The following is a 27,469-nucleotide window of genomic DNA, read 5'->3' as shown; positions in this document are numbered from 1 at the left end:
TCTCTGGCCTGTGTTATAGAGGACATCAGACTAGATGATCACAATGCTCCCTTCTGGCCTTGGAGTCTATAAATATAGAGCTGTACCTACATTTGCCTAATACTGAGCAAATAGGTCGTTGGTCAGACTAAGCAGGAATACTGTATGCTGAGACCTTTCATCTCTGTAGACTAACTCATTTGTAAAGATGAAGGGGCCCACAATCTACACAGTAGTGCTCTGTGGTCTGTACACTTTGGCCACCTCAGTCAGATGATTCCTGCCAGTGTGCCTCACATAGTTATTAGGCAGAGCTGGAATTGCTGTATTAGAAACTCTGAAATCTGGAAACTTCATTTGACCATCTTGAGCACTGATCAAGATTGGATGTTTCTTCCTAAAGATCTGCTCCATTTCAGCTTACGATTTTGTACTAAATACTAGAGTACGTAGGCCAGAGTGTATAGGAGTGATTAATTCCAGAGCTAATACCATGCAGCTAAAACACTGAAGGAATTTGTTTCTTACATGTCTTTCTAGTTATTTTTAAGCAGAGCAAACAAACATAGAAGCTAAAAATGAAATGTGCTTTTCTGTGCTGCTGTAGCAGAGCACAGCAGCAATATGCAGCGAGCTTCTCTCTTGTGCCACCTCTACAGGGCCTTGGCAATGTGATAGCCACATTTTCTGATCTAAAGATGCCATAATTTCTATTGGCAAGAGGTATTGCAGGTGATAGATTCACTCTCTTCAGCTTTCCCAATTTCAAACTGCTGACATTATAGTGCTCAAGAGGAAGTAAGGTCTAGCTGGTCGGGGGAAAAAACAGTGCTTGCACTTTCAACCTGGATTATATTTTTCACACCAGTTTCCTGGATATTAAATGTTATTTTTATTTTCATCCGTTAGTGGCATGAAACCAGTGGAGAGTACAATAGGAAAGATAAGAGAGAACAAGGGAAGGTTTGCTTCAAGGCTAAACTTGACACCCATATCAGCTTGGCCATTGATCTGATCACATGGGTCCCTGTTTTTCACTGCACTTGGTGTTAAACTTTGCCCTTGCCTTCAAGGCTTTGCACAACTTGAACTTGGGTCTGCATCTCCACTCTTGTCTTTTTGTTATGTAGCTCTGCCAATGATACCAATTTTGAGACCCCATTTGTCTTGTTTTTCCATTCCCACCTCTGTTCCTTTACCCCCAGCTCAGTTTCACTTGCACATGAAATGTTCTTTACATCCCAGTTTCCAGTGCTGCCACTCTCTGCCTCCATGCCTCTCCTTAAGGATGCAGGCAAGAAGTGAACTAACTATTAAAATTACAGAAAAACCTTCTCCCTGTGGGCTTCCTTAGATTGCAGACTCTTTGGGGCAGCATCTATCTATACTGTGCAGAGCACATTGCCAGTGTTTAACAAATGAGACAAGAATGGTTTCAAACTAAATAAATTGATGCTTCTGTGGTAAAAAGGAGGATAAACTCAAGAAGCTGACCCTGCATAGATCCCTTCCAAATACTAGTGTAATCCTTCTTCCAGGTGGAGTAGTCAGCAACAAGGGCTGGGTTTAAGATGTAGGTGTTCTTTTTCAAAAATACAACACAGAACCGGTTTGAGTCCCTACCCAATAACCTGGGAAAATTACAGACCACCTTCTGGGTGCCTCTAAAAGGCAATACTTCCCCTTTTGCAAGGACAGAGTCTGAGTGTAGAAAAAAAAACTTTTAATAAAAAGGAGGAAAGTATCCTGGCATTAATTTGGAAAAACTCCACAAGCAGGATTCATAAGCATAAAACCATGAGCAAAAGACCCAGAGTACGTTGGGCAGTGTCTTTTGTCTCAGGTTCTTAAATCCAACAACCAAGAGTTCCTTTAATATGCCTCTCCCTTCTTCCTCCAGTGCACCCCACTCATAGGTGCAGACCCAGAGTTCATGTGCATCTGTGCAAGTTTACCTCCCACCCTGGGGTGGGGGAAGGCACCTTGCTTGCTCTGCTGTCCAGGCACTCGCTTTGGCATCAGCTGCTCACCACTCCTCACCCTCTGAGATGTCTTGAGGTCCCACCACTTAACACAGCTCTCAGTGATTTCAGCTGTTGGTGGGGGAGCCTCATGGCTAGTGCAGGCTGGACAGTTTCTTTCACCCGAGACATTGTCCCAAAGCAGCTCTAATGCTTAGACCTGGTTATTGGTGATTTCAGCTCTGTTGTTCGGCAACAAAAGATTCTCAATTGGAACTTAATCAGCTCTGTTATTACACAGTGGAGAGGGAAAGGGTCAAATGATGTCTAGGATCCTTAGGGAGAGTCCACATGACCAGGTACAAGCATCTGTCCCCACCCTTTTTTATCTCTACTAGGCTTTGGCTCCCCTACCCCCCACTTAGCAAGTGCAGTTCTACTGCCCTGATTCACACAACAAGGATAACAACCCTTTAGTATCCCTGCACCCAATAACAAAGTGACTCGCAATCTAACACCCACCAAAAGCGATCATTTGGGCAAAGCAGCTCCATCACGCTTCTGACCTCGGCAGAGTGGGTGTGTCCATGCAAACAAGGTTGGCTCCTGAAGTCCTCTTCCCCAGCTCTTCACTTGATGTCAGGAGAGAGCTCATTCAGACCCTGCTTATGCTAAGAATTGGATACTTTTCTCCAAAGATTTTTGAGCCCTTTAATAATGTTAATTTAGCTTCCCAACTGCTCAATGAGGAAAGTATCTTAATTTTATGAGGAATAAAAATAAGGCACTGCAGAAAAGGTTAAATGACATACCCAGTGTCTCACAGCAACCAGGAGACCAAGCTAGGAAGAGAAGCCAGGTGTCCTAGCTTTCAAACCTCTGTTGTGTTCACTAGATAGCTCATAGCTGCATCAAATATCAAACAAATTTCTTGGGGAGAAAAACAGCTAGGTGACTATTTAAAAATGTCACCTTTAACCACCATACTTTGAATTCCTTAGTTTTCTGTGGCAACCTTGGGAGATACTAAACTGTTCTACTGCATCAATGCACGCTAACCTGGACCATTTACCCTTGCTAGCAACATGAGACAGAATGGCATACCTCTGCCCCTAGTACTGTTTCCTTAGTCTTATCCTGTCTCTAGTATGGGAAATACCACCAAAACTTGTAGTGCGTGGAAGGTGAGGCCAGTACATCTTTTCTTTTGCCATATATAATTTCCTTGCCCAACAGTATCTTACATGTATGAACTTCCTCATGGATTTCTAAAAGCACCTCTCAGACATAATGAATAGCCATAGAATTGTGAAATCTTATAAGACAAAATCCCAGGTGCTATGACACTTTTATATTCACCATGAACATCAGCAGATTGACATAGTTTATCTGATCAAATACACTGAATATGCCCAGTTCTTTCACAAGATCACAATGGCTTTAGCTCTTTGATTTTAGCTTTCTATGCAAAGTCAGTGTAACAGAAAGACTGCAGGTGCGTCCTGGAGCACCTCTGCTACTGAAAACATGTAAGCAACTGTAAGCAGACATGCTTGAGAGTAACCCATCTGAACAGGCACCCACAATGTAGCAAGTCTAAACCACCTAACTACACTGAAGACAGCTGTTATTTGACTGGACTCCAAAGAATGCATTCTAGGGTGAGACGTATTGCAGGGAATCTTTCAAGGCTGTTTTGTTCTTTTGTTTTTTGTTTTGTTTTTTTAACTAAAGGTGACCTCTTTATGTGAAAAGAAAAGGAGGACTTGTGGCACCTTAAAGACTAACAAATTTATTTGAGCAAAAGCTTTTGTGAGCTATAGCTCACTTCATCGGATGCTGTAGCTCACGAAAGCTTATGCTCAAATAAATTTGTTAGTCTCTAAGGTGCCACAAGTCCTCCTTTTCTTTTTGCAGATACAGATTAACATGGCTGCTACTCTGAAATCTATATGTGAGTGACCCCTTCAGTGTCTGGGGAGCCCCCAAAGAGCTGGTATAGATAAAGAGACAGTTCTGGGGAAGCGTGACAAGCCAAGTTCAGTGGTGATTCTTCTGTTCTTTCCATCCACATGGTGGTTCTTTTATTGTTGCTACCATAAGAGGTGGATGGTAACAATGTGAGAAGCAGTAAAGGGAGAATAATAAAGAGAGGAAACGTGCACGTTAGTCTATAAACCAAAAACTAAAGAAATCACAAGCAAAGCGAAAATTAGCTAGGGAAAACCCCTGGTGTGGTGGTTGACTTCCTACAGCTTATCACTGAAACAGCAATGTGAGAAATAGTCACAATGAAGGGAAAAATTATTTAGTCTGAATTCAACCCTATGCAGAGGGTTTGCAAAAGGTGCATATACTACTTAAGTCCGCGTGAGAATTTTTGCATTTCAGCACGAGCACAAGCTTCTTTCACGGAAAGTTTGCCAAATGCTGTATGTCTTACTTGAAATTGGGCCCCTTTAGCTAATTTTCAAGCAAAGTTCAAATTTGTGCATTGGTGTTCAATGCAAAGGTAGGTATCCAAAAAACAAGAGGAGAGAGAGAGGGACCTGAGTTTTATGTGGTCCCAGACTTCAGTGGAAAAAAAAAAACTATCTACAGTCAGATCTGTAGGCCACCCCAGAAGCCACGTCTGTGTGTGAGTGGGACAGTATGGCATTGTTTCCTTTTAGACTTCAGAGAGAGAATGGGTTTTTCTCTCACAAGATAACAATATTTATATTTGGTCCGTTAAGTACCTTTTCTCTAAGGGTGTCTCAGTGCTTTAAAAACAAATGAATTACGTCTCACATCCTGCTATAGATTATGAGGCCAAAATGGACTATTATGATCATAGTCTGACTTCCTGCATCGAGCCCGTAACTTGGTCTACTTTCCCTCTTAAAATTCCAATTGCTGCAATTCAGATGGAGTCAAAATGCAGCCTGCAGCTGAGAAAGGACCTACAATTGTAAAATATCCAGGTAACCACTGATCATTTTTACATCTGTATATCATTTAAGAGACCTTTGAAATTTATATTATATTTGTGTGAACACAAACTGAGTCCTGTGTAATTTGAACTGGTCTGTGACTTGCAATAGCAAGCAATGTTGGTACAGCATGCAAAAACTAAGCTGCAAGGGGAGAGCACAGAACTCTAACAGGGATCAGTGAAGTGAATGCAAACTGGGTTAGAGGGTGAACAGATGAGCTGTGTTCTCTCCCCCTCCCCTTGCTTAGAGGCTTTGAGTTGAGCTCTGTGGAACTTTGCAGTGTAGTTTAATGTGACATCATTTTTGCTCATATACATATAAAACAGGAAACACATTCAGATAACATCAACAGCCACTTCCTTATATGTACAAAAATAAAGAGCTCTGACAGCAGCAAAACTGACACTTTGATTTTAAAATGGATAGAAACCCAGCATTTGTAGACCCACATGGGCACTACCCTGAGCCAATCAGGAGCATAGGGGAAAAAATTTAAAAACAAACCTTGTACATTTCAATTAGAATCCATGCATCTTAGCTGAGGGTGGGCGGAAGCCTGGAACATTGATTGCAAATCTTCACGAGAAACAATGTTGAGAGAGCAGTCTTACGAAATTCCACTCCAAGGTAAGATGAAGTTACTTGATTAGGCAGCTGCTAACAAACTTTCCTTTGTAAGGAGCTAGGTGGTTGGTTTTTTGGAGGGCTTGCTTGTAGTTTCTGCTATTGTAGTAAGAGGTAAGACCAGCTAGATGCCTTTCTCTTTGGCCGTGAAATGGAACAGCTGCCAAGCTTTCTCCTTTTTTGGTTTAACAATAAAAATACAGCTTTTCTGGACGCAACCCAGTGTTTGTAAAAGGGCGTTGCCAAGTCACTTCGGATTATACATATTATTTCACGTTATCCTGGAAGCTTGAAATTGAAATGTTTCAGTGTCAAATGCCTTTTCCACCATTTCACACACGTCTTTGTTGCTGTAGGGTTACTTGTGAGCAGTGCTTATCCTAGTTTGATTGCTCAGTATGACTAGGCTGTGTGTGCATCCTGGTTTGTCATTCCAGGGTCAGTTATGAGCACTGGATTACTGGCATAGGCTTGCTTACTTCAAATTTTTTTTTAAAACAGGCTGCGTTGAACTTCCCTGAAAAGAAAAACACACAGAACCAAGTTCTGTTTCCATAGAGGTTAGTGGCAAAATTTCAGTTGGTCTTGATAGGATCAGAATCAAGCCCATAAAGTATAAAAAGAAAAAAAATTACTTTTGCAAACTGAGTTAAGGAAATAAAGGGTAATTGACTCCAGTATGAGACGACCCAAATTTCACAATGTCTCTTAACAGCTGATGCAATGGGAGGTGGTTTTATTTTGTAGTTTGTCTGAGATTTCTGGTGTCCTTACCTGAACCTGTCTAATCAGCAGTGTGCAGATAGGGAGAGTCCTTATCATTTTGTCTAAACTGGCACTCCTTTAAGAATTTCCTCGTGATCAGATGGCCCTCTAGCTCTCTGTAGCAAACTGAAAAGTAAATCCAGCTGATTGAATATTGGTAAAGAACTCAGGGCCAAAAAGAAGGAGGAGAAATTTTATTCCTTAAGCAAATGTTGTGTGGCAAGAAGAACTGCATAATCTAGGAGATGTATACTGGAGGTCACATACAACCACCGGTAAAACATCACTGGCTTTTCTGAAAAAGTGTATTTTTCTAACACAAAAGATATTTCCTAATAGGTAAAGATGAATTGATCGCGGACAGGAAATTGGTGGTGACACAGGGACAGAGGAGAATCACAACCAGTAATATATTGGCATATTTCCCAAAGCTGAGGAAAATTATGATTGAAATTGACAAAGAGGAAAAATATAAACCGTAATTGAGTGTTGTTTAAAAAGAGTTCAAGGAGAACAAGTAGGAGTTTTTTATATATGTTAGGAACAAAAGTCTAATTGGTATAGGCCCGTTACTAGCTGGGGATGGTAAAATTGTTCATGTAGAAAAGGCAGAGGTGAGGTGTTCAGTAAATATTTCTGCTCTGTATTTGAAAGACACAGGATAGGATATTCCTGTGGGGTGGGAAGCCAAGTTCCTGTGCCCACTGTGCCAGGGCTCCCACCACCCATTTGAAAGCCACAGGATACGATATTCCTATCACGTGAGGATGATGAAATACTTCTCAGTCCACTCCCAGCTCAGAAGAATGTCAGCACTACTAGGGATAAGCCCAGATAACTTGCACCCAGGGTTCTAAAACTGGTGGTTGAGGAGATCTCCGTCTCACTGATGTTCATTTTTAATAAATATTGAATCCTGGGAAGATTCCAGAAGACTGGAAGAGTGATAGTGTTCTGCCAGTATTCACAAACAGGGTGACCCTGTAATTTTTGAGTGGTTAACCTGACATCAGTCCCATGCAAATTAATAGAAAAGCTGATATGGGATGCAATCAATAAAAAAAAAATGAATATAATTGTCAGTCAACATGGCTTTAGGGAAAGTAGGTCCTGCTTAGGAAGCCTGATTTCATATTTTGATGAGATTATAAATTTAATTGATAAAGATAATTGCAGATGTAATATACTTAGACTTTTGTAAGGCATCTGACTTAGTATTTCTAGTGGGGTTCTGTAGGGATCAGTACTGGATCCAATACTATTCAGTATTTTTATTAATGATCTGGGATAAATATAAAATCATGGTTAATAAAATTTGCAGATTACAGAAAGTTGTGGAGTAGTAAATGAAGAGGGCAGGGCAGTCATACAGAGTGATCTGGATCACCTGGTAAGCTGGACCCATTCAAACAAAATGCATTTAATACAGCCAAATTCAAAGGTATGCAGCTAGGAACAAAAAAAGCAGATCATGCACACAAAATGGGGGACTGTATCCTGAAAAGCAATGATTCTGGAAAGGATTTAGGGGTCACAGTAGACAAGCAGCTGAACATGAGTTGCCAAGGTGATGCTGTGGCAGAAAGGGCTAATGCAATCCATGTATGAGTAAGGAAGTAGTGAGTAGGAGTGAGAAGTTTTACCTCTGTATTCAGCACTGGTAAGACCAGTACTGGAGTAATACATCAGTTTCTGGTGTCCACAATTGAAAGAGGATGTTGAAATATTGGAGAAGAGGCAGAAAAGAACCACAAAAATAATTTGACGGCTGGAAAAAGTGCCTTACAGTGGAAGACTTAAGTTGCTTAATTTGTTTAGTGTATCAAAAAGAACGTCAAGAGGAGACTTCATTATGGTACCTTCCCAGGGAGAAAATACCTGGCACCAGAGCTTTTTAGTCTCGTGGAGAAAGGCATAACAAGAATCACTGGCTGGAAGTTAAAACCAGACCAATTCAGATTAGAAATAAGGCACAAATTTTTAAAATGAAGGTTGATTTAACTATTGGAACAAACTACTAAGGGAAAGGATGGATTCTCTATCTGGTTGTTTTTGCTGATACAGACTAACACGGCTATCACTCTGAAATCTATCTCTTTGGTAGCTCTTGGTAGCTAGCTGGGGGGCAAAATAGCTGTGGCTAAAACTTCACAGTTCATAGCAGTTTATCACGCTGCCATGGCCTTTGTTTCACTCCCTCTGAGTTATGTGGCAGTGTGTGAATTCTTCTCGTATAGGACACTAACTGTATTTTCCCACGTCTGTAACAATTTAAAGCAGGGGTTTCAAATCCCTTTCCCCCCGCAGCCTGTGAAGACTACATGTCCCAGCATGCTATTTAGATCAATATGAAGAATTGCATACTGGGACCTGTCATTTCTATGGACCACACCTTTGTATTAAAGATGAAAGATTGCTAGGCCAAGATTTTTACTTTAGAAGATTCACCTAGGTATTTAGGTGGCTAAATAAAGGTTTAGGAGCCTCACTTTAGACACCCATTTTTAAAAAATCATGGCACAGAAGTCTGTTGCTTGCAAATGAAGTGCAATCCTCTGAGTCTGTCAAGATACCAATGGGGCATTACACTGGGCAAGATTTGGATTAGTGTTTAAAAAAAATAACTAAAAATTAGGTCCAGAGTGGTTCCGTAAGCTTTCCTCCTGGTGACACCAGAGTGTCATAGTTTTAAAACAGATTTCCTCAGTTCTGAGCAGTTAAACACTGCTTTTATATAGGTCCACAATATAAAAAGAACAGGGCATATGCTCTTATCTGTATAAAACAAGGGGAAATTCAGATATAAAGACTTGTAAATTATGGGCCCCAAATTCCTTGTCCGGTGGCCCTTGAATCTCTGCATATAATTGTGGTGTTGCACGTGCAGCAAAATGTAATTTGTTCTCAGAAGAACAATGGAACCACTTCCCATTATTGTGTCTCCATGTAAAAGAGGCCCAACAGAGGGTGATTCCCTTCCCTCAAGGAAGAAGGGCTGCCACTGTCAAGGCTGGATTGTGGGCAGCCAGACCTAGTGTCCACAGTTAGGAGTCGAGAGTCAGCTGGATCAGGGTACCAGGGGGCCAGAACCAGGAGACAAACCAGAGATCAGAACCACATGTCAGAGGTCAGTAGCCAAGCCAGGTCAGGATGCCAGAAAGTCAAGCCGTGGGAGCAGGAGGCAGAGGAACAAGGTACACAGTCCAGAGGAAGGTGGATCGCAGTTGTTTGGACAGTTTCCTGTTCCTATTGCTGGCAGAAGTAGGACCAGGGGGCCATTTGGCTGCTGAGTGGAGGGTTGAAGCATGGCTGCTCTTGTGGAACCAAGTTTGATGTGTGTGGGTCATGACATCACCCTGGCCCCTACAGGCACCCTTTGGGTTACATGGTTCCAGGTTTTTCGGGGTGGCTCCTATGGAAGGTCTGAACTAACATGGGGGCATGAACATTCTCCACTGGCTTCCAAGTGCATTCCTCTGGGCCATAGCCTTCCCAGTCAATCAGGTACCACAGTTTACCTTGCTTGATCTTGGAATTGAGGACTTTGAAGGTGATGTATTCCTCCTCACCTTGTACTTGCACTGGTGGGGGCAGTGACTGGGCTTTTTGGGGATATGTGCTCTCAGTGTAGGGTTTTAGGAGTGAGACAAAGAATATAGGGTGGACTCTACGGGATTGAGAGAGCTGAAGCTCAAAGGTGACTGGTTTGATTTGTTGCTGAATCTGACACGGGCAAGTGAAGGACTCAGTTTGTTTTGAAAAATTTGAGATGAACCTTTGGGAAAAATTTGCAAAGCCTAGAAAACGTTGGAGGTTGTGCACTTTGTGGGAGGCTGCCCAGTCACGGACAGCCTGGACCTTGAGTAGGTCCATATTGATTCCTTCCAGGGACAGGATGAAACCAGGAACTCAATCGAGGTCTGATTGAAAGCACAGCTTTTGAATTTAGCATAGAGACTGTGCTGCTGTAGTCTCTCCAGGACTGTGAAGACGTGAGTGGTGTGTTGGTACAGATTGTCTGAGAAGATCAATATATCATTTAAGTATACCTCTACAAGCCGGTCCAGTAGGTCTCGTAGCACATCGTTAATGAAATGCTGGAATGTTTCTGAGGCATTAGTCAATCCAAATGGTAGGACTAAATATTCAGAGTGGTCAGATTGGGTTTGAAAGGCAGTCTTCCACTCATCCCCCTCTTGGATATGGACAAGATTGTAAACTGCGCGGACATCCAGTTTTGTGAATATGCAGGCAGCCCCAGCAACTCAGGAATTGGGGTAGTGGGTAGCTGTTCTGGATTGTTACCTGGTTTAGGGGTTGGTAATTGATGCAGAGACAGAGGCTGCCATCTTTCTTTTTTACAAAAAGGACTGGGGCACTGTCTGGTGAGTTTGACCTGTGGATGAATAAGTTCTCTTTGGAAGTATTCTCACAATGCTGCCAGTTCAGGCTCTGACTTTGTGTAGATCCACCCAAAATGTATCTTCACTCCAGGCTGGAGTTCTATGGGGCAGTCATAGTCCCGATGTGGGGGGGAGGGAGGCTTTCTGCATTCTTCTTTTTTAAATCACAGTACTTGGGTGGGGGGAGAGTTCCATAGTTCCATCAGTAGGGGTTTCAATGCAGGCGACTAAACCTACTTGGACCTTTTGGGGCATAGGTCCAAAACTCACTGGTTTCTGGCCATGCTGTCAACAAAATTCTGACAGGAAAGGGACTTTCCATTCTCGCCACTGCGGGGGCCATGAAGGATTAGCCAGGAGATGCCAAGGATCGGGGAAAATATGGGGGATGGATCACACAAAATGGAATTCTCACTGTGTCCCTGAATAACAGTCTCCAGGGAGACAGTCTCCTCCACTTGAAGATAGTGGGAAGCCATCAAATAGTTTCAATCATGTCTGGCCTTGGCCTTGTGTCACAGGAGTCTGTAGGGCCTGAATTGTTGCTGTATCCATAAAATCCACTGTTTCCAAATCGATGGAGGGCGTGTTAGAGAGTATCTCCAGGATGCACAGCTGGACAGACACCTGCAATTGGGAAGCCCCTGGCTAGGGCTCAAGCTGCATCTCAGTGAGGACTAGGGTACAGGGACTCTTAAGAACCTGGCCAGTTCCCCCCACCATGTTGGAACTGGCTTGTTTCCCCATGCTCCTCAGCATTCATACTGGACAGGTCAAGATGGCATAGCCAGGTTCACCGCAATAGAAGCACAGGGTCTCTTTCTTCAGGGGTGTGCCACTGATAAGTCAGGTTGCGTAGGTGGGTTCGGTGGGTAATACGGAAGGTGAGGTCACACTATGTCGGTAGAGGGGATGGAGGGAACCTCTTTTTTCCTCTCTTCATTCTTGCAGCTGATAGTCTATGCAGGTGACAAGGTCCACAAGGGCAGTTAGGCACATTAACATCTCTGTGTGGGCCACTCCATCTTTGATCTCTTCCTGCAAGCCCCACCCAGAACTGGTACAATTGCGCCGCTTCATTCCACTCGGTATCTGCTGTGAGGCAGCGGAAGCATGCTGCTTGTGAGGCAACTGTGCCTGGCCCCTGCCGGATTCTCCTCAGGGCAGTCTCACCTTTTTGAGCTCAGGGAGGGACATTGAAGATGGCTGATATAGACTGGAGAAAGGCATCCCAACTCAGCAGCATTGGGTTGTGACTTTCCAGCAGGGGGAAGTCCAATCTAACCCACTTCCTGTCTGTAGGCTGATTATCAAGGCCACCTTGGACAGGTCAGAGGCATAGATTCTGGGGTGCATCAGGAACAGAAGCCACCATTGGTTCATAAAGCCCCAGAATCACTGGTAGTTCCTGAAACCTGACAGGTATCGCAGGAGGCGGTGCTCGTAGCATGGTGTTCTTAGCACTCAGCTGCCTCAGTTGCTCTTGGAGCTGCTGGTTTTCCCCAATCAGCTGTGCAACTTGAGCCTGCAGGGCTTGATTATTCACCTAGAGGCGGAGGGCCCAGTTGGGCAAGTCCAGCGCTTTCGGTGGAGGTGGCAGTGCAGCTGGGCCCATCCTTCTCATACTGGCCCAGTCCTGTAAAGTTATTGTCCAAACACGCTGTCACGGCCAGGTCCTGGGCAGCCAGATCTAGTTGTCAGAGCCAGAATCCACAGTCAGGAGTCGAGAGTCAGCTGGGTCAGGATACCAGGAGATCAGAAGCAGGAGACAAACTGGTGATCATAAGTCAGAGGTCGGGAGTCAAGCGGGGGGCAGGAGGAGAGAGCAGTGGCAGCAGCATAGCCTAGGGGAGGGTGGATCCCAGTTGTTCAGACAGCTTCCTATTCCTGTTGCTTGCTTAAGTAGGGCCAGCAAGCCAATCATCTACTCTGGGAATCTGCCAATGGGACGTCGGGGTGGAGGCTCAAACTGGGTCTTGAGTCAGAGGTTGTCAGTAGGCTGTGAAGTGGAGGGTTGAAACGTGGCTGCTCCTGTAAACCCTGTGGATCTGGGTTGAACATCCGGGGGTCATGACAGCCATCATCTGTCCACTTGGTTCAGGTCCACAGGCAGTATTTGTTAAAATGTCGCACACTAAATGGCTCACAAACAGGCGGACTGGATAAGTCTCAAAACGTGTTTGTAAATGGAGGTGGTGTTTCCAGTGTGATTCCGCAGAGATTGATTCTTGGCCCTATGCTATTTAAAATATTTGAGTGACCTGGAAGAAAACATAAAATCATCACTGGTAAAGTTTGCAGACAACACAAAAATTGGGGGAGTGGGAAATAACGAAGAGGACAGGTCACTGATACAGAGTGATTTGGATCTCTTGATAAACTGGGTGCAAGCAAACAATATGCATTTTAATACAGCCAGATGTAAACTTATGCATCTAGAAATAAAAAAATAAAGGTATACTTACAAGAGCTGAACTCTATTCTAGGAGGCAGTGACTGAGAAAGATTTTAGGGTCGGGATGGATTATCAACTGAACATGAACTCCCAGTGTGCCATTGTGACCAAAGGGCCAATGGAACCTTGGGATGCAGGAACAGGTTAATCTTGAGGAGGAGTAAAGAGATTATTTTACCTCCGTATTTGGCAGTGGTGTGACTGCTGCTGGAAGCCTGTGTCCAGTTCTGGTGGGCACAATTCAAGAAGGATGTTAATACATTGGACAGGATTCAAAGAAGAGCCATCAGAATTATTCGAGGATTAGAAAACATGCCTTATAATGAGAGACTGAAGGAGCTCAATCTGTTTAGTTTAACAAAGACATGGTTGAGGGGTAACTTGAGTACAGTTTATAAGTATCTACATGAGGAACGAATGTTTGATAATGGGCTCTTCAGTCTAGCCGCAAAAGGTAACAAGATCCAGTGTCTGGAAGTTGAAGCTAGATAAATTCAGACTAGAAATAAGGCATACATTTTGAACAGTGGATAATTAACCATTGGAACAATTTAGCAAGGGTTGTGGTGGATTCTCTATCACTGGCAATTTTTAAATCAAGACTGGATGCTTTTTTATATTATATTATATATATATATATATAAAGATATGCTGTAGTTCAAAAGGAATTATTTTGGGAAAGCTTTGTGACATGCGTTTTTAGGCGGTCCAATTAGATTATCACAGTGTTCCCTTCTGGCCTTGGAATCTATGAATCTATCATAGGGCTGCCAGGCCAGCTGGCCCTGTTTAGGAAGGTGTTTTGTTTTTAAAGGAACTTGTATCCATTGGATTGAAAACACTCAACGGAGACAGCAGGTTAGTGCATAACGAGGTTTTTGTCAAATGTGCTCAGGAGACCTAACTAGCTGTGTAGCGGTTAAAGGGTTTCTGGGTATGCATAATATTGACAGGATGATTTAAACCACCTGTGGGGTCTGTTTAATGTCACATTAATCTGATACAGATCCCTGAGTAGCTGATTAAAAGCCCATTTCCAGGATGTGTGATTTGCAAATATTAATGTACCTGGTTTCTTTTCTCTCTCTCTCTCTCTCGTACTTTTCTTTAAAGTATCTGGAACTAGCAAACTTCTACATTCTGGTAATTTCAAACGCCATGCTTAGAAAGACAAGTAAATAAAACCTGCTCCATATCAAACCCCTTGTATATCAAACCCATGGTACTTGGGACACCTCAAAACCCCATTTTTCTCTCCCCACAGCCAGCCACGGTCTGTGGCTGCTTATATCTCACACAGTTGCATGGGAGGCAAGTACAGGCAACCTACTGAGGAAGGTGGGAAATCTAGAGTATCAGTAACAAAAACTTCAAGCATCACTGCTGATGTGTATGTCCTAGTGGTTGGGATGTGCTATCTTAGGTGACCCTAAAACTTTCTGTGAGCAAGGGATTCCAAGGCAATTTATGATCCCCTAATAAACATCTCCACCAAATGGAAGGAGACCATAAGGGATATGCCCCTAAACCAATGACAGGAAGCCGCATAAGGGATCTCAGAATTGTCAAACTCCAGCACAGTGAACATTTTTCAAAAAGAATCTTTTCCCCAGACCCCGTTAAACCTCCAGGGAGACACCGTTGGTAATGTACCTAAAGAAACCATCATTTCAGAAGATACCAAAAGCCAGGTGGTGATGGGGCTCCCTACCCAGTCTCCCCAGAGGACTCTGCTAACTGCATGCAGCTGGCTAGGAGCAGCGCTTAGTACTTAGAGAACTGTTTGCTGCTTTGTGCCCTGTGCCTTCCTGTTCTGGAATATCCACCTGCACTGCTGATATGATAAACTGAGGAAACTCAAGCCAAAGAGCTGAAGTTTTAAACCAAAGAGGAATTGAAACCTCCAGTGTATGATTGCAGCTGTTTAGGCTAATCTGAGGAGCAGCAAGAATAGCTTTGTGTCACTCTTTCTATAGTATCATTCTCATAAGAATGGCCATACTGGGTCAGACCAACAATCCATCTGGCCTGGTATCCTGTCATAGAATATCAGGGTTGGAAGGGACCTCAGGAGGTCATCTAGTCCAGTCCCCTGCTCAAAGCAGCACCAATCCCCAACTAAATCATCCCAGACAGGGCTTTGTTAAGCCTGACCTTCAAAACCTCAAAAGAAGGAGTTTCCACCACCTCCCTAGGTAACACATTCCAGTGCTTCACCACCCTCCTAGTGAAAAAGTTTTTCCTAATATCCAACCTAAACCTCCCACACTGCAACTTGAGACCATTACTCCTTGTTCTGTCATCTGGTACCACTGAGAACAGTCGAGATCCATCCTCTTTGGAACCCCCTTTCAGGTAGTTGAAAGCAGCTATCAAATCCCCCCATCGTCCCTCTCTTCAGCAGACTAAACAATCCCAGTTCCCTCAGCCTCTCCTCATAAGTCATGTGTTCCAGACCCCTAATCATTTTTGTTGCCCTCCGCTGGACTCTTTCCAAGTTTTCCACATCCTTCTTGTAGTGTGGGGCCCAAAACTAGACACTGTACTCCAGATGAGGCCTCACCAATGTCGAATAGAGGGGAACGATCACGTCCCTCGATCTGCTGGCAATGCCCCTACTTATACATCCCAAAATGTCATTGGCCGTCTTAGCAACAAGGGCACACAGTTGACTCATATCCAGCTTCTCGTCCACTGTAACCTCTAGGTCCTTTTCCGCAGAACTGCTGCCTAGCCATTCGGTCCCTAGTCTGTAGCGGTGCATGGGATTCTTCCGTCCTAAGTGCAGGACTCTGCACTTGTCCTTGTTGAACCTCATCAGATTTATTTTGGCCCAATCCTCTTATTTGTCTAGGTCCTTCTGTATCCTATCCTTACCCTCCAGCGTATCTACCACTCCTCCCAGTTTAGTGTCATCTACAAACTTACTGAGGGTGCAGTCCACCGCCATCCTCCAGATCATTAATGAACATATTGAACAAAACTGGCCCCAGGACCAACCCTTGGGACACTCCGCTTGATACTGGCTGCCAACTAGACATGGAGCCATTGATCACTACCCATTGAACCTTACAATCTAGCCAGCTTTCTATCCACCTTATAGTCCATTCATCCAGCCCATACTTCTTTAACTTACTGGCAAGAATACTGTGGGAGACCGTATCAAAAGCTTTGCTAAAGTCAAGGAATAACACGTCCACTGCTTTCTCCTCATCCACAGAGCCAGTTATCTTGTCATAGAAGCAATTAGATTAGTCAGGCATGACTTGCCCTTGGTGAATCCATGCTGACTGTTCCTGATCACGTTCCTCTCCTCTAAGTGCTTCAGAATTGATTCCTTGAGGACCTGCTCCATGATTTTTCCAGGGACTGACGTGAGGCTGATTCGCCTGTAGTTCCCAGAATCCTCCTTCTTCCCTTTTTCAAAGATGGGCACTACATTAGCCTTTTTCCAGTCGTCAGGGACCTCCCCCGATTGCCATGAGTTTTCAAAGATAATGACCTATGGCTCTGCAATCACATCCGCCAACTCCTTTAGCACTCCCAGATGCAGTGCATCCGGATCCATGGACTTGTGCTCGCCCAGCTTTTCTAAATAGTCCTGAACCACTTCTTTCTCCACAGAGAGCTGGTCACCTCCTCCCCATGCTGTGCTGCCCAGTGCAATAGTCTGGGAGCTGACCTTGTTCGTGAAGACAGAGGCAAAAAAAGCATTGAGTACATTAGCTTTTCCCACATCCTCCGTCACTAGGTTGCCTCCCTCATTCAGTAAGGGGCCCACACTTTCCTTGGCTTTCTTCTTGTTGCCAACATACCTGAAGAAACCCTTCTTGTTACTCTTAACATCTCTGGCTAGCTGCAACTCCAAGTGTGATTTGGCCTTCCTGATTTCACTCCTGCATGCCCGAGCAATAATTTTATACTCCTCCCTGGTCATTTGTCCAATCTTCCACTTCTTGTAAGCGTCTTTTTTGTGTTTAAGATCAGCAAGGATTTCACTGTTAAGCCAAGCTGGTCGCCTGCCATATTTACTATTCTTTCTACACATCGGGATGGTTTGTTCCTGTAACCTCTATAAGGATTCTTTAATATACAGCCAGCTCTCCTGGACTCCTTTCCCTCTCATGTTATTCTCCCAGGGGATCCTGCCCATCAGTTACTTGAGGGAGTCAAAGTCTGATTTTCTGAAGTCCAGGGTCCATATTCTGCTGGTCTCCTTTCTTCCTTGTGTCAGGATCCTGAACTTGACCATCTCATGGTCACTGCCTCCCAGGTTCCCATCCACTTGTGCTTCCCCTACTAATTTTTCCCGGTTTGTGAGCAGCAGGTCAAGAAGAGCTCTGCCCCAGTTGGTTCCTCCAGCACTTGCACCAGGAAATTGTCCCCTACACTTTCCAAAAACTTCTTGGATTGTCTGTGTACCGCGTATTACTCTCCCAGCAGATATCAGGGTGATTGAAGTCTCCCATGAGAACCAGGGCCTGTGATCTAGTAACTTCCGTTAGTTGTCGGAAGAAAGCCTCGTCCACCTCATCCCCCTTGTCTGCTGGTCTATAGCAGACTCCCACCACTGTCTTCTGACAGTGGCCAATAGCAGATGTTTTTTGAGGGACAGGGCAATTGAGTGATCCATATCCTGTCGTCCAGTCCTAGCTTCTGGCAGTCAGAGGCTTAGGGACACCTGGAGCTTGGGGTTTTGCGTCCCTGACTATCTTGGCTACTAGCCATTGATGGATCCACCCTCCATAAACATATCTAATAACATATCCAGTTGTGCTTTTTGCCCTAGCAATGAGTTCCACTGTGCACTGTGTGAAGAAGTATTTATTTGTTTGTAAACCTGCTGCCTATTCATTTCATTGAGTGACCCCTATTTATTCTAACTTTATGCCGCAGATTCTGCAGGGTTCCTTTGCACTGGAGATTTTAAGGCTTGCCCATTGCATGGGCATCGTCTTACCAGCAGGACGGAGCAGTTGCTTGTATGTTAGAATCATGGAATCATGAAATATCAGGGTTAGAAGGGACCTCAGGAGGTCATCTAGTCCAACCCCCTGCTCAAAGCAGGACCAATCCCCAATTTTTGCCCCAGATCGCTACATGGCCCCCTCAAGGATTAAACTCACAACCCTGGGTTTAGCAGGCCAATGCTCAAACCACTGAGCTATCCCTCCCCCACCTCCAAAACTCTGGGTTTAGCAGGCCAATGCTCAGGGGGGAGGGATAGCTCAGTGGTTTGAGCATTGGCCTGCTAAACCCGGGGTTGTGAGTTCAGTCCTTGAGGGGGCCCTTTGGGATCAGGGCAAAAATTGGGGATTGGTCCTGCTCTGAGCAGGGGGTTGGATTAGATGACCTCCTGAGGTCCCTTCCAACCCTGGTATTCTATTCTATGCTATCCCTCCCCCCAAACGAGGGGTAATGGTCTCAAGTTGCAGTGGGGGGGGGGTTAGGTTGGATATTAGGAAAAACTTTCACTAGGAGGGTGGTGAAACACTGGAATGCATTACATAGGGAGGTGGTGGAATCTCCTTCCCTAGAAGTTTTTAAGGTCAGGTTTGACAAAGCCCTGTCTGGGATGATTTAGTTGGGGATTGGTCCTGATTTGAGCAGGGGGTTGGACTAGATGACCTCCTGAGGTCCCTTCCAACTCTGATATGCTATGATTCTATGTTGTTCTTTCTCACTAATACACTCTGATTCCATCTTTTGTCCTACACAATTACTTTCCTGCCCAGCCTGGTGGTCATGCACTGCACTCCTATTTGAGCAGAGAGATACCCCAATAGCCTGTGGTACTTGCAAAACTTGAAACCCATCATGGGATCCTCTGTGCTGCCAGATAAATTTGAATTGTACATGCACAATACCTGACTGCAAGCAGCATTCCGTTTGAGAAGATGTCAGGGTATGCAGTAACAAGCAATTGATGGCATCTCACCAGTAAACTAAAGAGTGAACTCAGACTGACCTTGACATTATCAGACTCTGCTTCTTTCTGTCACTAGCAAAAAAGGCAATAACCATGTGCTCAAATGAAAAAGATAAATGATTCCAAACAAAATACATTATGGAGATGTGTGGGCCATATAAATCAGTGGGGCTGGAGACCAATTAGACTAAACCACATGCTTGTGGGCAGGGGAGTGGGATGAGGTAGTATTCTGTTCAGTTCACACTTTCCCAGCACTGTCTACTCTCATGCAATAGAACTTATGTTTGTGTGAAAATCAAACAGAAAAAAGGCTCTAATGGATAGAAGTTTATAACCAGTGTTTTTAGGGCTAGCATCTGTTTAACTCTTTGAGAGCCACGTACTTGCCAACCCTCCCAGTACAAGGTAGAGAGATTCCTGATTATGGTGTCTTGGACAATCAGATGCATTTGTTTGAAGGGGGGTCCTTCTCGCATGAACAGAGAGCAACGATACCTGAAGTCCAAAGGTGCAAACAATTCAATGTTTATTGGGGTGACCTTCCAGCAAGCTTAAATCCAAGTTCCTTTTTCCTTATTTTCGAATCCCAACTTACTTCCTGTTTGTCCCTAATTTATATAGTAATATTCTTAGCTATACCGACAGGTTTCAGAGTAACAGCCGTGTTAGTCTGTATTCGCAAAAAGAAAAGGAGTACTTGTGGCACCTTAGAGACTAACCAATTTATTTGAGCATAAGCTTTCGTGAGCTACAGCTCACTTCATCGGATGAAAGTCACGAAAGTCTCTAAGGTGCCACAAGTACTCCTTTTCTTAGCTATACCGTAACCAGTCATTTTACTGAAATTTACCTAACCAATCCTAACATGATTAGCTAATCAGTTATATCCCACCACCTTAATTAGTTTACACCCAGCAAAATTAATTATACAGCAGACAAAAACAATCACAGAACCAGACAGAGACCATGCAAATAAACAACAACAAAGTGGAAATTATAATGACAAAACAATACAGAAGTGAGGATTTTACAACTACATCTATAAAGACATAAGGGGTTACCAGCTGTGTCTATTGATAAGTGAGTTCTTACCGAACGGAAAACTATCAAACTAAACTTCCTTTTACATCCTCTAGATCCTTCCCTTTTTCTGGAGGTGATAGATCAGATCACCTTCCTGACAGCCCCATGTTGCCTTATTTCAATGTGACTAGTTTGGGATGTGAGGATGTGACCGGTCGCTTCCCAGCTTATGGCTGCCTCTGCTGCTTAGCCAAAGGCCTTAGCCTAAGCACAGGGCCTCAGACTGTCACAGTGAGAGAAGACCCTAACACCAGCAGACAGTGATTTTGATTCTCTCTTTTATACCTCTATAACTAGTTAAGTGATAAGAATACACCTAAATTCTTAAAGTATAGGCCTTTAAATACAGGCCTGAATATCTATATCCTAACATTGTTTATTTGGTTACCCTATATTTATATTAAGTGGAAAGCAAACTGTCACTGTTTTATTATTATGCTTTAGTAGCACTGATATCTCCACACAATTGGTATGTGACGTCCTTGTATCTGATGGGTCATTACCATGTTATGACACGTACATGTTGAATTTGCACTGAATTTAGATTCATTCCCTGTTTTGGCAACTGTTTATAGTGGGCAGCTACAAAGTCAGCCCGCTCAGTGAGTTTGGTTCCACATTTCAGGCACTGTGTCAATTAGCTGCTAAGACATAAGGACATGAGTAATCTTCCCAGGTCCCAAGATATCATGCAGCATCTCTCCATTGAGTGGCTGAGATAACTTGTGTCACCACTGTACTAGAGCTACATATGGGCCCTTTCTTTAGATGTTTACAGTCCATTCTGTGAAATCAGTAGGGTAGCATTGCATTAGTAGTTAGAACAGGGGACTAGAACTCGGGTGCTCTTGCATTCTAGTCTTGGTTCTGCTACTGACTTACACTGTGACCTTGAGTAAGTCATGTAAGCCCAAACTTTCACATTTGTGTGCAGATTTTGGGGGTCTCACCTTTTGGGGGATGATGTGAAGAGGTGCTGAGCTCACACAACTCCATTTGAAGTCAGTGGAGCTGGCGGTGTTCAGCTTTTTTGAAAACCACCCCAAATGTGTCTCAGATGGTGAACCAAAAATCCGTGATTATGCTTAGAAAACTTAAGCTTTAGTTTCTTAATGCCTCTGTTTACTCATCTTAAAATTGGATTAATTTAGAGACAAGCACTTCTCACAGGAATGTTCTGAGCTGGCCTACGTTGTTTTAAAGCACATTTAGCACTCTCAAATGGTCCTGTAGCTGAGTGCCAAAGTATTATTAATAAGATATATATGCTTGATGACACTGTTTCTATTTGTCTTGGTACAGTTCTAGTTTTAATGAGACCGTTCCACAGTTTGCAGGACATTCAAAGCATCTCAAAATATTTTTGAAACCATGACATCATGTCATGAAACTATTATGTTGTGATTATGCAATATCTCCCTGTCATGCTGGCAATGTTGCACATCACTGATCTAATAACTTGCATGAAGGAGAAAATTTTTAAAAGTGTAGCCTAAAGCTTCTTGCTTTTAACCACCACATATTTTCTCAACTGTTGCTTGTTTTGTCCAATGTTGAAAGAACAGCTCAAGCGTGACAGAAGTACTGGGTGCGGATATCAGCTATATGAGTAGTTAAACAATTATTCCAAACTTAGCCACGTGAAAGGCACTTGAGACAGTGGGAACTCAAGCAATTTCACCTAAAACCTGGAATCCTCATTGGATTTTAGGATTTTACTAAATAAAATTAAACCGCTTCAGCAGTTACTTAGTGGAGCAGAAAATTGTGTGTTTTTTCCATCTCATTTTGACTCCTGCCAGACCTTCCCAGGTCCCTTCGACCTCTCCCCTGGGAATGAGCAGTGTTGATGAAAGCCTAGAAAATTGCCCTTGGAACCAGAGCTTGTTCAGCCAAATGCTTGAAATATGGCTCTTGTTTCAATTATTAGCTGTGGGAAATCAGGATTTTGTTCCTTTCTAACACTGTATCTGTGCTAATTATGTAAGACATCAAGCTGTTAGCTAGCTTTAAGGTGGCCAGTTGACACAAGGAGGAGGCCTGGATTCTATCTATTGTAGGTATTTATATGGCCCTCCGATTAATACTTCCCCGATGGATTGCATTTTCTAACTGACAACTGATCCTAAAATCTCAGTTACTGAGGGATATTCTTCACTTATTGATATATTTCTCTGTATTGATATAACTTTCTGTATACATTTTTGTGAGTGATGTACCCGAATACTTGGACAGTAATATCTAAACTGTATTGTTTAATTTATTCACCTAAATTTGGGTTCTTGCATATTATGTACTATATGTATTTTCTGACTTTTAAACCAAACTTTGTGGATAATCTAAGCACTATACCCAGATGTACAGACACTCTTTCCTTAACCTGTGTATTATATAATTTTAACATTAGCTTTAATAATTTTTTTGAATCTGAGTATCTCATGATATTTAGTGTATTTAGCCTTACTACACCCCTGTAAGGTAGGGAAGTGCTATTATTTCCTTGTACAGATGGAAAACTGAGTCACAGAGGGTATGTCTACACTGAAAAAAATAAAACCACCCCAACCCAAAAACAAAAAACAGCAGCAGCGAATCTCATAGCCCAGGTCAACTGACTCAGGCTTGCACTACAGGACTAAACCTAGCAGTGCAGGTGTTCCTGCTTCGGCTCTGAAATCCAACGGGGGAGGGGAAGAGTCTCAGAGCTCAAACTCCAGTAGGAAAATCTTCATACTGCTAGTTTTAGCCCCTAGAGCAAGCCCGAGACAGTTGACATGGGCTCTGAGACTTGCTACCATGGTTTGCCCAAAGTCACTTAGGTCACTTGCCCAAGTGCACTGTACTACAGCAGGCTTTGAACCGGCGTCTCCTGGGTCATAAACTAGCACCTTAATCACTGGCCCATTGTTCCTCTAACATAATCCAGTTCAATCTGTGTAATTAAATCAAGGCCATCTGAAGTCTTCAGAGTTCTTAATTTCAGTATGTGGCTGCTCTCCCTATGTAGATGCAGACTTCAGATCCCAATATATAATTTTGCCTAATTGTTTGGCTCAAGCAGGTTGCAGTACTTAGTGGTGGATGAGGGCAGCTGCAGAATGCACCATTTTATTATAGGCGGCAAAGGTAGCGATGCCAATAGTTAAAGTTGCTCAACATTTCCCATTATAAAACCCTGGTTCCAGTTGCTTATAATTTTGTCAAACTTTAACCATTTGGGCTCAAATTTTCTATGCTGTGTGTCTGCCTCCAGCTGAATTTTTTGGAAAAAAATGTTTCAGCCACTTCTCAGACTGAGGTTAGGGAAAAAATCTGTTTTGTCCAGGTAAAAGTATTCTTACAACTGCTTTATTTGGAAGCTCTAGCACCTTCATGCTTGGAACAAGGACTTGATCTATAGGAAGGGACAAAGAACGGGGGGGGAAAGACTGGGACTGGGACACGAAGCCAAGGGATGATGGGGTGGAGAATGGACTAGGATGGGGTTGTGGAACTGAGGGAGGCCCCAGGGAGACTGGGACAAGGACAGGCTGAAGCAGCCTGGAGCGCCTCCACCATTAGCTCCTGGCTTGTCAAGTTACACAAAAATCAGGTCTCTCTCCAGTTCTTTTCAACATCTATGTGCAGCCACTAGGTGAACTGGTCAGATGACAGGGACTCGAGTGTTAGCAATATGCAGGTGATACACAGCTCTACCTATCCTTCACCACATACGACCACACCACTACCGCCAAGATGGCCCAGAGCTTAGATGAGATCAGCTCAGGGATGAAGAACAGCTGGCTTAAGCTAAACGTGAGCAAGATAGAGGGTGATGCTTGTGATCAGAGGAAAGTATTTTGAAGAGTTTGAAGCCACGGTGCAGTCTTCTTTGGTTGAAGGTACATATCCACACGTGGTCGATTCAGTCCATAGTTCAGGAGTTCGCTTGCATTCCTTATTGATGCTGAGCTTTCATATAGTGAGATTCAAGACTAACGCTTTCTACCATCTCCAGTTTGAGACTGTTTCATTCTGGTGGACAAAGACCTGCATTGTTGTTCATGTCCTTGTTATCTCTTGGTTGGACAACAGCTATTCCATATACCGGGGCATGAAGCCTTCAGCACTTAAAAAACTCCAGATAGTAAGTACACTGCGATGCAATGCTTCGCACAGGTTACTGTGACCACATCACACCTGTCCTGCAGTCGCTGCACTGGCTTCCCACAGAATTTTGAATCAAGTTCTCAGTCCCAGGGTATCCAAAAAACTGTCTAAAGCTCCAGGATGAAGACAGTGTTCAAAAACTATACTGCTCAGGCACTATGGAACTCTCAACAGTAACAGTAAAGCTCATCCTGTATGGGACATACAAATTTCTCTGGGGCCAGTCCAAGACTCTGGAATGAACTTGCCCAGGAACATCACAGATCTCACTGCTTTCCACTTCAAGCGGAAGGCAGATTTCTTTCACCTTGGTTTCTTCATAAACACGTAGTGGCAGGTACATTGATTTAAAAAAACCCAACCCCTCCCCCCACCAAAACAAGACACTCCATTGCACATGCTTCTCCCTCTGGGCAGAGGGTGATAGAACAAACACCACATGATGTGTGTGTAGTCACATTACTCAATGAACTGCTTGAAGGTGCTCAGATTTTATGTTTATGAGCGCAGTATAAGAACCTCTATAGAATAGGTCAGGTGTCGGAGGGACAGGGGCAGAAATGTCTATAACTACTGGAGTACACTCTGCTGAGAGCCTGGAACAGAATCCAGGATTCCTGACTCTCAGCATTCCTCAGCTGTCAGCAAATTGCTGTGAAACCCATTGATGGAATGTGCGCCTCTTTGAAGATAACCACCTACTACTGGTATTAATTTCTCTGTTTGCTCAAGTGGCGGAAGTCTGTGCAGTGGATCTAAAACGTCAAACCCTGCTGATGACCCACATGGGGGTCAGTATGGTTCCAAATGATGGAACTTCCATGTTTTCAGGGAATAAAAAAACAAATCTAGGAAGTTGCATACAAAAATTACATTAAAAATGTTAAGTTTGCAAAGGCAAGCACTCAAACTAGTAATTAAATAGTATTGTAATGCATGCACACACACAGTCCAAATTAAGGTTGCACAGGCAACCTTGATTCTGGCATTTTCCAATTGCTGAGTGCTTGACTTTGCAACCTTAACGTTCATTAAATGTAGTTTTTTATACGTAATTCTTAAGTTTGGCCTGGGAGCTGCTGGCAGTTTGGGTGCCCTCACATCAGATGGTTACACACTACTTGTGTACAATTTACACTCTAAAAACTCTAGTTTTTTCAGTGACCACATTTGAAGCAAATAATTAGCTGTTCTTAGTGTGTAAATTATATCTTGAGGTCAAGGAGGAGAACCTTAGAGAAAACCCTGATCGTTAAGATTGGTGGCAACAGTGCACCTTATTGTAATGATACAGATTGTGTTCAGTAAAATGTTTTGAGTGCTCAGGGATAGGATGGCCACTTGTAGCACTGGATTTGATGTAAGTTTCTCCTTAGAATTGTTAGCTTTGAATAAATTTCCTTGAAGAATTACACATTTTTTCTTCCCCTCCTGTAAAATCTAGGTGATCAGCTGATGGGTTCAGCTTTCCATCTTGCCATTTGAAAAGCAAGTGCATGTAAAGAATAAGTGGAGCATGTGATGGACTCTGCAGGCTAGACGTGCTAAATCATCTAGGTGGAACATTATGAGAGCAGTATGTAAGGCCTGGGAGAGGAAGGTGATAATTGTGTTCCAACACATTGCTACGTTCTCTGTCTCTCCATAATAAATTCAAGAGAAGAAAGGTTTTATTTTCAGTCAGAGAGTCAGTCAGTTTTATTTTCAGTGAGGGAGAGAGTTAAAGAATTGGATTTAAGATACAAAAATAATTTTTAAAGGCAGGAAATATGTCTTAACTAGTTACTGGTCCATGAGAGGACCTTCCCTCTTATCCCATGACTGCCTGCTTTGCTTTAAAGCCTTTGCTGAAGGACCTTGTCAAGGCTTCCTGGAAGTCCAAGTACACTATATCCACTGGATCACCATTGTCCACATGTTTGTTTGACCCTCAAAGAATTCTAATATATTCCCATTTAAAAAGGCATATTGATTCTTCCCCAACACATTGTGTTAATCTATGTGTTCATTCTCTTTACTATAGTTTCAACTAATTTGCTTGGTACTGAAGTTAAGCTTACCAGCCTGTAATTGCCAGGATCGCCTCTGGAGCTTTTGTTCAAAAATTGGTGTCACATTAGCTTTCCTCCAGTCATCTGGTACAGAAGCTGATTTAAATGATAGGTTACATAGTTAGTAGTTCTGCAATTTCATATTTTAATTCTGTGATAGGGTGCGACTCACCAATGCAGTGCCTCCTGCTGGCCTTCCTGGGAATTAACTCTGGTTCACCGGTGAGCCCTCATCTAGTGGCATCTCACTGCCATCGCTTCTGTCATCAGGACCCATGTCACTCTTAGGACCGCAGTGTCCTCTTCTGGACACAGCCCTCTAGTAGTGCCCCACTTGGTTCTCTCCCCCTCTTCCAGGGGGGTCGGCAGTCCTCTGTCCAGCCACTTGCCTCAATGGCAGGCTGCAGTCCAGGGTCTAGCCACCTGCATCAGTGGCAAACTGCAGCCCAGGGTCTAGCCACTCCCCGCAGTGGCCAGTGGGGCCAAAGATGTGGGGGGAACCCAAGCCCACCAGCTACTCCAGGTCCAAACTCAGGGACCTTCTAGCCGGCAGCCATGCGCTGCGTCACCTCCAACCCCCGCCATCTGTTTCCCTGGGCCACTTCCCCACAGCCCTAGCACCTCCTCCACTCTTGAATCAGGTCCTCACGCGGGCAGCGGTCAGCCAGGAGCTCACTCCTGCTCCCCTGACCCATCTAGCACTGCTCTGATCATGGGGCTGTCTCTTCTTTCTGCTTCAGGGCAGCCAGTCCTCACCTCCTCAACCTCCAGGAAGTGACTGAAGCTGCTCTGTTCAGCAGCCCTTCTTATATGGCCCAGCCTGGCGCTGACTGACTGTCTCTCTAAACCTTCTCCCGATTGGCTGTCTCTACAAGCCCTTTCCTGATTGGCTGTCTCCTACGCAGCCTCCCTGGGGCTGCTTTAAACCCTCTTCTGCCAGCGTCGGGCAGACACCCCACCACAAATTCCTTCCAAACTTTTGGGTGAATACCATCTGGCCTGGTGACTTATTACTCTGTAATGTGTCAATTTGTTCCAAAACCTTCTCGCTTGACACCTCAATCTGGAACAGTTTTTCAGATTTGTCTCCCA

General features: G+C 43.8%; 1 protein-coding gene across 17 annotated transcripts in view; it reads left to right on the top strand.

The window, feature by feature from the left end:
* ASXL2 (ASXL transcriptional regulator 2) overlaps nucleotides 1–27,469 on the top strand; it is a 247,324-nt gene that overhangs the window by 140,153 nt on the left and 79,702 nt on the right. Inside the window, exon 1 of one of the 17 annotated variants that reach the window (XM_073335486.2) lies at nucleotides 3,843–5,542. The exons of the other annotated variants lie outside the window; for them this stretch is intronic. Coding sequence (XP_073191587.1) covers nucleotides 5,506–5,542 — 37 coding nt within the window. The 5' untranslated portion in view covers nucleotides 3,843–5,505. Of the gene's footprint in view, nucleotides 1–3,842; nucleotides 5,543–27,469 lie in introns of those variants that run through there. 17 annotated transcript variants of the gene reach the window in all.

The sequence above is a fragment of the Lepidochelys kempii genome, chromosome 3 (assembly GCF_965140285.1).
Source record: "Lepidochelys kempii isolate rLepKem1 chromosome 3, rLepKem1.hap1, whole genome shotgun sequence".
Lineage (NCBI taxonomy): Eukaryota > Metazoa > Chordata > Testudines > Cheloniidae > Lepidochelys > Lepidochelys kempii.
Note: the sequence above shows the minus strand (reverse complement) of the source record. Positions and strands in the feature narration are given on the sequence as shown.